Below are 13,229 nucleotides of genomic sequence, written 5' to 3'. Positions count from 1 at the left end.
TGAGCCAATGCCTAGAGCAGATACTAAATGGCTTCATTCCTTCGTCTTAGAATTTTCCCTTCTCTTTCGAAATGGGTCTGTGGCTACTCTAGTTTTCTTATCTCATTCTCCTGGCAACCCTTGCCATGTATCCCCGTGGGCAAATAAATCAATATGGTTTCTTTTTCTAACCCTGATTACACCTTCGACGAAGTGTACACAATAATATCATCTCATGCTACGACAGTCACCTTTGCTCTAGGGATCCCCATTTGAGTTCATGAAAAATCTCTGTAATACAGTAATTCTTGTGTGTTGATTGAACCTACCGGTGCCAAGAATGCATCTGAACTGTTACAATCTCTTCCTTTAATATGACCTGGTGGGGAACCCAAACAGTTGAGTAGTACTAAAAGATGGGTCACTCTAACATTCCATATATCATCTCTTTTATAAATGAGCTACACTTTCCCAAAATTATCCCAATAAAAAGAAGTCGTGCATTCGCCTTTCCTACTATTGATATGACATGCTCATTCCATTTCTTATCGCTTTGCAACATTACACTTAGATATTTAATCAATGTGACTGTGTCAGACATAACACTGCTACTGCTGTATCTGAATGTTACAGGATTATTTTCCCTACTCATCCGCATTAACTTACATTTTTCTACATTTAGTGCAAGCCATCATTCATGATATCAATTAAAAATTCTGTCCAAGTCATCCTGTATCCTCCTACAGTCAGGGTATTAGTTATGTGATTCTAAGTTTATTATCTGCAAGTTTTTGCTTATTCCTGTTTTTGTTGTTTTCCAATGTTTGCGGAGAAATGTATGGTATCTTTGCCTTACAGTAATGTCTTTGAACTACTGTAATCTTTGAGTAGTAGAGTCAAGTGGCAGCCAGTGTGGAGTGGTTATTAGGGCTGCATGGCTAGAAAGTGATACATTTATGGCAATGAGAAAGTAGGTTATGGGCCAAGTGGATAGAATATTAAGAATAATGAAAGAAAGCATATGATACTGCGTCCAGGGTTTGTTGGCAGTGGCTCTTGGAACTAACAGTCATATAACACACTACTGTTCTCTAATGTTGAACACGAGAATCAGTATGGTGTGTGTACTAGGAAAAAGCATATATGAGTGTACTTATATTGTGACAAAGAGCAAGTTTTAGCATAATATAGAGTTTTTGTGATATAATTGCTGTGTGAAAGAATTATTTATTTATTTATTTCTTATGTTCAAATATTGTATGACTTTGTATATGACTGGTTTTTAATACTTACCCTCACCAATTAGGGCCCTTACAAACGCAACAATAAGACTGCTTTGTGAAGGAACAATGGTATCTCAGTAAAATTTTACACAGACAACACAGATATATTTATTTATAATACTGGTTATTAATAAATTTAACATTAATACAGGAAGATTTGAAAGTACAATTAGAAGTACAGTGTGTATGTAAACCACCTTTAGAATCTTATACATTTTAAAACTATGCTAGATAATAGCAACAGGTCTTCAACATGTGACAAAATACACCCCCCTTTTTTTTTTTATTTTACAGGTGGCACTGATTTGATGATGAATGTAGATTCCACCGGAGAAAGCTCAATGTTGTACTTTAATGCACTTTTCTACATATTTCCCACCAATATTAAGGCACTTGTCATAAGCTCTGAATAGCATCCTCATAGAAAACTGCCACCTGAGCATAACGTTTGATAATTTAAACATTCTGTAACAATTGCATAAAGCACACTTCTCGGCACTTAAGAGCAATGGGATGGTGCAGAAATGGGTAAGAGGTATTAAAGATGGTCTTGAGAATGTGCATAATGAGGAACAAATGGGTGACCTCCAGTGATTACTGACTATTTGGTACAAAAAGATAATGAAAAAGTAATCTAACACCCGAATGGTTTCTAAAGTGCACAATTGACATGAAGAAAAGGCGAACACTGCTCGAATATTTCCAACAGTTTTGTGACAAAGAAGTGCTTCAAATGTTGGTCACTTACACAAATCAGTATGCAGCTGAAAGACTGTTCAGAAGATGAGATGTTGGTGTTTATTGCAATATTTCTGCTAAGTGGTTACGTAACACTGTCACGCAGAAAAATCTACTATCAATCAGATAGACACAATCACAATGACCTCACAGAAAATGCTGTGTCTATGGATCAATTTCACTTTGCGTTTTCCAATCTGTTAGTATGTGACAATGATAATTTACAGAAATCGGATCTTTTGGGACTGTTAGTGTGTATGCTGAGAGAGAGAGATTCAAACAATTTGCACCTAATGTGCGGCACCATTCTGTCAATGAATCGACAGTCCCGTACTTTGGGAGTCACAGGTGCAAATATTCATAAAAGGGAAACCAATCTGATGTGGATTAAAATTCTAGTGTGGAGGCATCACCGGTGGATATATTATTTGACTCTAACCCTATCACCAAGCTGGCATGTGTAGTAAGGATTATGAAACCAAGGTATGGGCTATGATGTGGTAATGATGTAAGTGGACCAGTCCCTTGGTGAATTTTCTTTGAAAACCTCTTTACCAGTGTTCAACAGCTAAATGACCTAAAGGACAGGGGTGTGGAAGCAACTTGAACAGTAAGTGGAAACGAGTTAAGAATTGTATTCTGTTATACATAGATAAAATGATATAAGAAAAAAGGGTACTTTGTTTTGGCTCAGCATGAGGAATTTCCACTGTCCGTTGGAAAGACAATGATGTTGTTAATGTAGCCATCTACTCTTACAGAGTTCAACCATTGTGCTCCATAGCAAGATTTTCCAGGGAACAAAAGAAAACGATTAGCGTGCTTCAGCTTAACCTATTACATTCCTACAATGCTCATAAGGGGGCAGAGATTGAGCTTATCAAAATGTATCCCTGTATAGATGCTCTACAAGAGGAAAAAAGTGATATTTCTCATCATTGCGCATTTCATAGATAATGCACAGCAAAATGCCCGGGATCTTTACAAGGACAATGTAGAAGCCACAGATCATCTGACATTACATCACCAAACTGTCACTGCAATACTAGAGGGCGTCCTAGCAAGAGGGCAAGACAAGAGTCTCGATTTGATGGAAGGCAACATGATGTTGCCAAATTACCATCGGACAAGAAAACAAAAAGAAGACGCAACTGAAATGTCAAAATTGCCACAAAAAGACTATGACAATGTGCCTACAATGTGATGTTCCCTTTATGTTTGTTCCTTTTTATGTTATCTTACAGTTGCATAAAATATGTTTGTAAGATTACTTTGTTTGTTTATTGTATTTATCAGTTGTTTTAACCCCAAAACTCAAATTTAATTACATTTATTTGAAAATAATGGTACTTCAACAAATAAACTGCTCTGAGTCTTAAACTTCACAAAAAGTTGCCCTACTGTCTTTATGTCCTTCTGGAACTCCGCCAGTTTTTTGTAAACACTAAAAAAAATGCATACCTAAAATTGTGTTACAACTTAACTCAATTCTGAATAAATAAGTAAATAAATAAATCAGGACTATTAGAGTTAATTATGACTGTCTACTTCTGGTGCTAAAAGGTCATTGCTGTTTGTTTCAAATTGCATAATATGAGACGCTGTGATGTAAAAACTTAAATTAGCTGTGAACCTTTTATAGGTATCTTCAGCTTTCATCTGAGCCTTTAAAGGCATTGGCAGTTAAAGGAAGGTAGACTAGCATCTAATGTCCTGTCAACAATGCAATCATTAGGGTCAGAGCACAAACTCAGATTAATGAAGGATGGGGAAGAAAATCATACTGGCTTTTGCCTTCATCAAATTAGACAAATCACAGAAAACCTAAATCTGGATGGCCAGATGGGGATTTGACCACCATCGGCGCCCTGTATTCAAATCTGGTGGACTAACTACAGTGCTGCCTCACTTGGTTATCACAGGAAGATAACTTATGCAAGTCAGAAACCAGAAAGGGCCCAGTACCAATCCCTGTGGCATTCAAAATCATTATCTCTTGCTCAGAAGCTGTCAGAATATGTGACAGAAGGCAATTCACTTATAGCACTTACAACAACCGCTGAAAACAAGCTAAGGATCCGTGACAACCAATTAAAACTAACACCATGCAATGGCCTTTACGCTCATAAACATCTCAACAACAAAATGAGATCCTAATGCATGGCTGGATATCTGTTATGGTCTTTGATGAGTCATAATTCTGTCCCGAGACAGATACCAAATCTGTTTGCATCAAGACAAGAGAAAGATCAAGGGTTAACATATTGAAAACGAGGTATTGGGACTGGAGCACAAGTTTGGGTTGTGAAGGAAAAAGAAAGAAATCATCCACATCCATTTCAAAGAACCTGTCCCAGAATTTGCCTCAAACCATAGGAGAACGAAGGAAAGTACACTTCTGGACGGCAGGAAGCGATTCGAACTGTCACCATACTATAAAACATGAGTCCATTGCCTTAAGTATTGTATCAGCTCACATGCTACATCTAGAGTAACCTCACATTTGTATAGAACACTTTTGAAAATCATGATGGCACAATGACAGTCTGGAAGAATAAAAAAGTGTCACAGTCAGTCGCAGACACAGCAAAATAAGTTGCCCAAACAATTTACATTATAATCAACAAAAAATTCCAAATATTATTTCACAAAATAACACAGAGCTATATTACAAATCAGACTTGATAATAAGCTATATTTTACTTCAACATGGAAATAGAGGTCCAAGATAGGAAATGTTTACAGATATCACGTAAAAGTCAACACCTTGCTTCAGATTCCTTTTTATACATAACATAATAATATGTGGGTGACACTCAATGGAAACCAACACATGCACGCATGTATGTACTGTGCTCAAAAGTAAAACTGGCCCGGAAAATATTTACAATAAGACTGACACAGGATTGACACTTGTTCATAAACAACCACAAAAGATGCTGGAAATGGCATCATTGATGCAGATTTATCAAACTGCAAGGAATGTGTAGTAGCTCTGCCAGAGAGATAGCAGCAATTGTATTTCCAGTGTTTTGCTGCAGCTCTTTCAGTGTGGAAGGATTATGTGAGTATAGCTGACCCTTTCATTTCCCCACGGCTCAAAATCACGAGACAAGAGATCAGGTGATTCAAAGGGATATGAGATTTGACTACCTCTGCTGATTGTCCTCTCCTCACCAAATACCTCATGCATTCATGGTGAGGTTTTCAAGGTAGGGTGCTATTGCTCTGCCTTGCTGATTATACACTCCTGGAAATGGAAAAAAGAACACATTGACACCAGTGTGTCAGACCCACCATACTTGCTCCGGACACTGCGAGAGGGCTGTACAAGCAATGATCACACGCACGGCACAGCGGACACACCAGGAACCGCGGTGTTGGCCGTCGAATGGCGCTAGCTGCGCAGCATTTGTGCACCGCCGCCGTCAGTGTCAGCCAGTTTGCCGTGGCATACGGAGCTCCATCGCAGTCTTTAACACTGGTAGCATGCCGCGACAGCGTGGACGTGAACCGTATGTGCAGTTGACGGACTTTGAGCGAGGGCGTATAGTGGGCATGCGGGAGGCCGGGTGGACGTACCGCCGAATTGCTCAACACGTGGGGCGTGAGGTCTCCACAGTACATCGATGTTGTCGCCAGTGGTCGGCGGAAGGTGCACGTGCCCGTCGACCTGGGACCGGACCGCAGCGACGCACGGATGCACGCCAAGACCGTAGGATCCTACGCAGTGCCGTAGGGGACCGCACCGCCACTTCCCAGCAAATTAGGGACACTGTTGCTCCTGGGGTATCGGCGAGGACCATTCGCAACCGTCTCCATGAAGCTGGGCTACGGTCCCGCACACCGTTAGGCCGTCTTCCGCTCACGCCCCAACATCGTGCAGCCCGCCTCCAGTGGTGTCGCGACAGGCGTGAATGGAGGGACGAATGGAGACGTGTCGTCTTCAGCGATGAGAGTCGCTTCTGCCTTGGTGCCAATGATGGTCGTATGCGTGTTTGGCACCGTGCAGGTGAGCGCCACAATCAGGACTGCATACGACCGAGGCACACAGGGCCAACACCCGGCATCATGGTGTGGGGAGCGATCTCCTACACTGGCCGTACACCACTGGTGATCGTCGAGGGGACACTGAATAGTGCACGGTACATCCAAACCGTCATCGAACCCATCGTTCTACCATTCCTAGACCGGCAAGGGAACTTGCTGTTCCAACAGGACAATGCACGTCCGCATGTATCCCGTGCCACCCAACGTGCTCTAGAAGGTGTAAGTCAACTACCCTGGCCAGCAAGATCTCCGGATCTGTCCCCCATTGAGCATGTTTGGGACTGGATGAAGCGTCGTCTCACGCGGTCTGCACGTCCAGCACGAACGCTGGTCCAACTGAGGCGCCAGGTGGAAAGGGCATGGCAAGCCGTTCCACAGGACTACATCCAGCATCTCTACGATCGTCTCCATGGGAGAATAGTAGCCTGCATTGCTGCGAAAGGTGGATATACACTGTACTAGTGCCGACATTGTGCATGCTCTGTTGCCTGTGTCTATGTGCCTGTGGTTCTGTCGGTGTGATCATGTGATGTATCTGACCCCAGGAATGTGTCAATAAAGTTTCCCCTTCCTGGGACAATGAATTCACGGTGTTCTTATTTCAATTTCCAGGAGTGTATATGCACGGTCATTCATCTCCTTTGAGTTGACTCACATAAAAATTAAACAATTTCTGGACATACCACTTAGCATTAACAGTTTGCTGAAAAATTTGTTACAATGTGGACACTAGACTCTGTACATCAAAGACTAATCTTGAGGTTGTGCAACAGCTCTTCAAAGTAGTGATGCTGATTTTTCTGATAAATAATGGTTACTAAACATGTCTGGTCCTGTTACTTTCTCAAACATTTTTCTGTAATGCGCAGTTCTCCTGTTCACTAGCATGAGTTAATTTTGCTTCAGTCTTAAATGTGTTTCCCCAACTCTATTTTATTTCACCCGCCCTATTCAACACCATACTTCATACCCTCTATTGTTTATAATATATTACTGAATTTACCACAGCAATAATAACATTTAACTTTCAAATAATATTAATAAACGTTTTGTTTTACCTTCAAACAGGTAGAGTAGTAGTAGAAGTAGCAGTCATTGTTCTTCCTAGCAGCATCCATAATGCGTAACTGAAATATAAGACCAATAACGGTAAAGCAACTCTCTCTGACAAAAAGTTTCAATTTTTAATGCAATATACTGTGTCTTTGCTACATCACTATTGCATCATGTCAAAAAAAAAGTGCTTCCAAAGACCAATAGAGCTTGAAACACAAGACAGAAATACCTCCACCTTCTTCGATACCGTAAATAATACCAATATAAGTTTTTTCTTCCTGTTACTGAATCCATATATTGTATGTACATAACACAGCAAAATTCTTTTAAAAGTTGCATTTTTATAGTCTTCAGAGATAAAAGTATGACACACTTGACTGGAGACAATGGTAAATTTAAGACGCAGGAAAAGCACACATAGTTACGTATATGACCCACCAAAAACTGTCTCAGGATTAAAATAACATCTGAAAGCCCTGATTCTATATTAAAAAAAGAGAATTTTGTCTTTTTTTTCTAAATTTTGTAGCTGAAGAAATATTATTAATAAAAACAGCTTAATGACCAAACACGTATAAGTGTTACCTATTACTCTTTTCTTTTATGTTGTTAATAGTTATTTACTTGCTCTGTATTTTAATATTTTGCAATACCTTCCCTACACAAACCTTAAATAGGCTCCATGAACAATGCAAGCCAGCCACTGCTGAGCGACAGTAGGGTACAGTCGATTTTACAAAGTCTGCATTGAGACATCAATGAGTAAACATCTATGAAGTTTCTGAACATTGTTAACTTTCTTTTGTGATAAAATGAGAACTCCTTATTGTCAAGCTGTTAACCATGAAATTGTATTCCTCCATAATAAATGTGTATTAACGGAAATAAATTTCAACAGTGTTGCCCATATTATTTGAAACTGTCCTACACACACCTATCAGTTCATCCACTGGAAGAAAGAGATAAAAATGCTGACTGAGGAAGTAAAGTTCAGCGTGTTTCAAGTTCTTTATAGGATTAAAATCATTCATACGCGACAAGAAAAAAGTCCAACATCAAGAAATAATTAACGTAGTAGAATATAAATAATTATGAAAAGGGTAGATAGCTGCTCACTGTAGTTGGTGGGTGAAATGTGGGCAGAGGTATGGATGGGATCTCTAATGGCTCACAGGAAGGTATAAAAAGGTACACAAAAAAGTCTGTGGCACAGCCATTGGCAATCGCATGGCACCCTTCTATGCCAATCCAATGGCCAATGGGTCATCTATGGAATGTTCCTAGTCTAGCACAGCCCCAAACCCCTAGGCTGGTTCAGGTTCATTGACAATATCTTCACAATCTGGACTCAGGACCAGAACACACTATCCTCATTACTTCACAACCTTAACATCCCTCCCATCCGCTTCACCTGGTCCTCCTCACAACTCAGCATGCCACCTTCCTGGATGTTGACCTCCACTTCTCTGATGGCTCCATCCACACCTCTATCCACATTAAACTCACCAACTACTAACGGTATCTGTATTTCAACAGCTGCCATCCCTTCCACACCAAAAAATCCTTCCCATACAGCCTGGCCAACCGGGGACAACGTATCTATGGTGACAAAAATTTCCTTGCTTCATACACAGATGCTCTCACAAAGGCCTTCACAGGTAGGCACTATCCTTCAGACTAATCCGCAAACAGATTTCCTGTGTCATATTCCAACACACTCTCAATCCTCTCTCCACTCCGAAGAATCAGCTGCAAAGGAATGCCCCTTTTCTCATCCAACAGTTGGTTGGTTGGTTTGTTTGTTTAAAAGAGGCGGGGGGGATCAAACTACGAGATCATTGGTCCCTTGTTCCTAATAAAACAATGCCACAAGTGCTGCCGACCACAAGAATAAAAAGGAAAAGCCAGCCAATCTGCAACACATTAAAACCTCCACCCTAAAAGAACTAGGGTGGAGGACACAGAGGGACAAAGGACATGTGCTAAAACTTAGATCAATTGATAAAACCCACCCTCACGAATAAAACGTAAAACTAAATCAGCCAATGAGGCATTGTCAGATAAAATGAGCAGCAACAAGTCCGGTAACTCAAGATTTTGTCGCTGGGCTGTCAAAGTGGGACAGAGCACCAGAATATGGGCCATTGACAACTGGGCACCGCACAGACACTGAGGCGGGTCTTCATGGCGCAAGAGGTAACTGTGGGTCGCCCAAGCGTCATCAATGCGGAGCCGGCACAGGACAACTGATTCCCTGCAAAAGGCCTGCATGGAAGACTTCCACACATTCACAGTCTCCTTAATGACACGCAGTTTGTTGCGCATGCTATTATGACATTCAGTCTCCCAAAGCCGAAAAACCCTGCGGTGGAAGACAGAACGCAGGTCAGGTTCAGAAATGCCCATCTCCAGAAGTGGTTTCCGTGTAGCCTGTTTGTCCAGCTTGTCAGCAAGGTTGTTGCCTGGGATGCCGACGTGTCCTGGGGTCCACACAAACACCACTGAATGACGGGACAGGTCCTAGGCATAGACGGACTCTGGGATGGACGCCACCAAAGGATGGCGAGGGTATCACTGGTAGATAGCTTGTAGGCTGCTCAAGGAGTCTGTACACACAACAAACTATTCCTCGGGGGCATGATCAGATGTGCTCAAGAGCACGAGATATAGCCACCAGCTCGGCAGTGAAAATACTACAGCCATCGGGCAAGGAATGCTGTTCAATATTTCCTCCATGGACATATGCGGAGCCGACACGAGCATCAGCCATCGAGCTGTCGGTGTAAACAACTTCGTGGCCTCAGTACTTGTCAAGAATCGAGAGGAAGTGGCAGTGGAGAGCCTTAGGGTCATCTGAGTCCTTAGGGCCACATGAAATGTCCAGGCGAAGCTGCGGCCTAGGTGTACACCATGGAGTTGTACGTGAATGGATCTCAAGTATAGGTGGTAAAGGCAAGGACTCCAGTTCTGAAAGAAGGGATCGGACACAAACTGCAATTGGAAGCCCTGACCTGGGCCGCCAATGCGGGAGATGAACCACCGTGGGTGGGAAAAGGAGACTGTGATTCAGATGCACAGGAGAACTATGAATGTGTTCTATGCAATTGGCCAGCAGTTGTGCACACCTAACCTACAATGGAGGCACTCCGGCTTCCACAAGGACACTGGTCACCAGACTCGGTCCTAAAAGCTCCTGTCGCTAGACGAACCCCACAGTGGTGCACTGGGTTGAGTAAACGCAATGCTGAGGGTGCCGCCGAAGGTGGGATTGAACAAGGGCTCTGTAGAGCTGCAGCAGTGTAGAGCGATCTGCACCCCAGTGTTGCTCAGGCACCAGAGGGTATTGAGGTGCTTCCAGCGCTTCCATTTAAGTTGACGAAGGTGAGGTATCCAAATCAATCGGGCATCAAAAACCAGTCCTAAGAGTCAATATGTGGATCGTCATTAATGTAAAGTTCTGGTTCTGGATGAATGGTACGACGCCGACAGAAGTGCATTACATACGACTTTGCGGCCAAAAACTGGAAACCATGGGCTAGAGCCCATGACTGCGCCTTGGGGATGGCTCCCTACAGGTGCCGCTCAGCAACACCAGTACTGGTGGAGCAGTATGAAATGCAGAAGTTGTCTGCGTACAGGGAAGGTGAGACGGACGGCCCTACAGCTACTGCTAGACCACTAATGGCCACTAAAAATAGAGACACTCAATACAGAGCCCTGCGGGACCCCATTCTCCTGGATATGGGGGGAACTATGAGAGGCACCAACTTGGACACGGAAAGTACGAAGCGACAGGAAATTCTGGATAAAAATCGAGAGTGAGCCTCAGAGACCCCACTCATATTGTGTGGTAAGGATATGATGTCATCAGGTCGTGTCATATGCTTTTCGTAAATCAAAAAAGATGGCAACCAAGTGCTGGCATCTGGAAAAGGCTGTTTGGATGGCAGGCTCTAGATACACAAGATTATCAGTGGTAGAGCAACCCTGACATGGAGACAGTAGGCCACATGACTAGGACACAATCCAACCGCCAACACACCATATGTTCCAGCAGATTACAAAGAATGTTGGTGTAGCCGATGGACCGATAGCTATCCACATCAAGTGAGATTTTACCTAGTGCTCTCCCACCATTGGGATGGAAAAACTCCATCGCACCAGACCTGGTTGAAGATGACGAGGAGATGTCGCTTGTAGTCAGATGAGAGATGTTTAATCATCTGACTGTGGATCCGATCTCGTCCAGGAGCTGTGTCGGGGCAATGTGCAAGGGCACTGAGGAGCTCCCTCTTCGTGAATCGGGCATTATAGGATTCACTGTAATGTGTAGTAAACGAGAGGAGTTTCCCTTCCAGCCGCTGCTTGAGAGTGCGAAAGGCTGGGGTGTAGTTCTCTGACACAGATGCTCGAGCAAAGTGCTCGACAATCGCGTTTGCGTCGGTAGATAACACCCCATTTATGTAGACACCGGGAACATCTGTTGGGGTCTGGTACCTGACAACATGTTTGATCTTTGCCCAGACCTGGGAAGGTGACGTTTGGCACCCAATGGTCGAGACATATCTTTCCCAACACTCCTGTGCTTCCATCATTTGATAAGTTGGCAAACACAAGCACGGAGCTGTGTAAGCCCATGAGGTACTCCAGCGAAGGGTACTGCTTATGTCGCTGTAAAGCTCGCCAACGCTCCTTAGTTGCTTCAGCGACTTCCGGCGACCACCAATGGACTGTCTTTCACCGGAGGCACCCCAAAGAGCGAGGGATCGTGTTTTCTGCCACAGAAACTATTGTTGTAGTCACCCGCTCAACCATCACATCGATGTTCCCATGTGGAGGAGATTCAACGGTGACAGCAGAGGTGAAAGTTTCCCAGTCCGCCTTGTTTAAAGCCCATCTGGGTAGGCGTCCATGGACTTGATGCCAGGGCAGTGACAGGAAGATGAGGAAGTGGTCACTACCACACAGGTCCTCGCGTGCTCTCCAGTGTATAGATGGGAGAAGTCCTGGGCTGCAAACTGATAAATCAATGGCCAAGTAACTACATCGAGTCACAATGAAATGTGTGGCAGCCCCAGTATTTAAGAGGCAAAGGTTGACCTGAGACACTAAAGTTTCGACATCTCTGCCTTGGCCAGTAAGCACAGTGCCACCACACAAGGCGTTATGGGCGTTAAAATCTCCCAAAAGCAGGAAAGGTTTAGGGAGTTGATCAATCAGTGCAGCTAATACATTCAGGGATACTACACCATCTGGAGGAAGATATGTGTTGGAGACAGTTACTTCCTGTGCCGACCTTATTCTGACAGTCATAGCTTCAAGAGGGGTTTGAAGGGGCACGTGTTCACTACAGACTGAGTTTAGGAAATAAACGCAAACTCCACCTGACACTCAATTATAGTCGCTATGGTTCCTGTAATATCCCTTATAGCCGCGGAGGGCAGGGGTCCATATTGCTGGGAACCAGGTTTCCTGGAAGGCAATGCAGATAGCACGTGTAAAGCTTAACAGTTGCTGTAGCTTAGCCAGGCAGTGGAAAAAACCACCGCAATTCCACTGGAGGATGACGTCACCGTTAGAATGAGAAGGCATGGAACATTCAATGAGGCAGTTTACACCTCAGGGTCACCTGCTGCCACCGACTTTTTGCCTGAGCAGTTTATATCCATTTTGTCTGAGGGTCCGCCAAGATCTATGTCCTCAGTGGACGCCAGAATCCCCACCTCATTCACAGACGCAAAGCTTGGAGGTAGCAGTGGTGTGGGTGCCACCACAATTCCCTTGGTCTTGGGGACCTCCTTTTTGGTTTTCTCTCATTGTTCCTTGGGTTTCCCTGGCTGGGAGGACATCACTGATTCAGTCTCCGGGACTGAGGATGAGCGTGAAGCCCTGCGACCAGCTGCTTTTGGGCTCTTCAGCCACTGGCAGGTATCATCTTTCCCACTAGCAGACACCTGGGAAGCAAGTGACCCAAGGGACCCTTTTGTAGCAAGAGCAGCTGAAGAAGTTGTACGCTTCTCTGGCTGGGTTAGCGGAGCTGATAGTGTCAGAACTGTTGTAGCGGCGGCGTAAGACAATGTCATACGCACAGGATGCAGGTGTTCTAATTTTCTCTTAGCCTCA

General features: G+C 43.6%; 1 protein-coding gene across 2 annotated transcripts in view; it reads right to left on the bottom strand.

The window, feature by feature from the left end:
• The window catches only part of LOC126198644 (zinc finger CCCH domain-containing protein 11A-like), a 61,875-nt gene that overhangs the window by 31,927 nt on the left and 16,719 nt on the right, over positions 1 to 13,229 (bottom strand). For both annotated transcript variants that reach the window (XM_049935108.1, XM_049935107.1), the window contains one exon: positions 7,109 to 7,177. In XM_049935108.1, the coding sequence (XP_049791065.1) occupies positions 7,109 to 7,168 (60 nt within the window). In that variant the 5' untranslated portion in view covers positions 7,169 to 7,177. The remainder of the gene's footprint in view (positions 1 to 7,108; positions 7,178 to 13,229) is intronic.

This window comes from Schistocerca nitens, chromosome 8, assembly GCF_023898315.1.
Source record: "Schistocerca nitens isolate TAMUIC-IGC-003100 chromosome 8, iqSchNite1.1, whole genome shotgun sequence".
Taxonomy (NCBI): Eukaryota; Metazoa; Arthropoda; class Insecta; order Orthoptera; family Acrididae; genus Schistocerca; species Schistocerca nitens.
The sequence above is the reverse complement of the archived record's forward strand: the minus strand, read 5'-3'. Positions and strand labels throughout refer to the sequence as shown.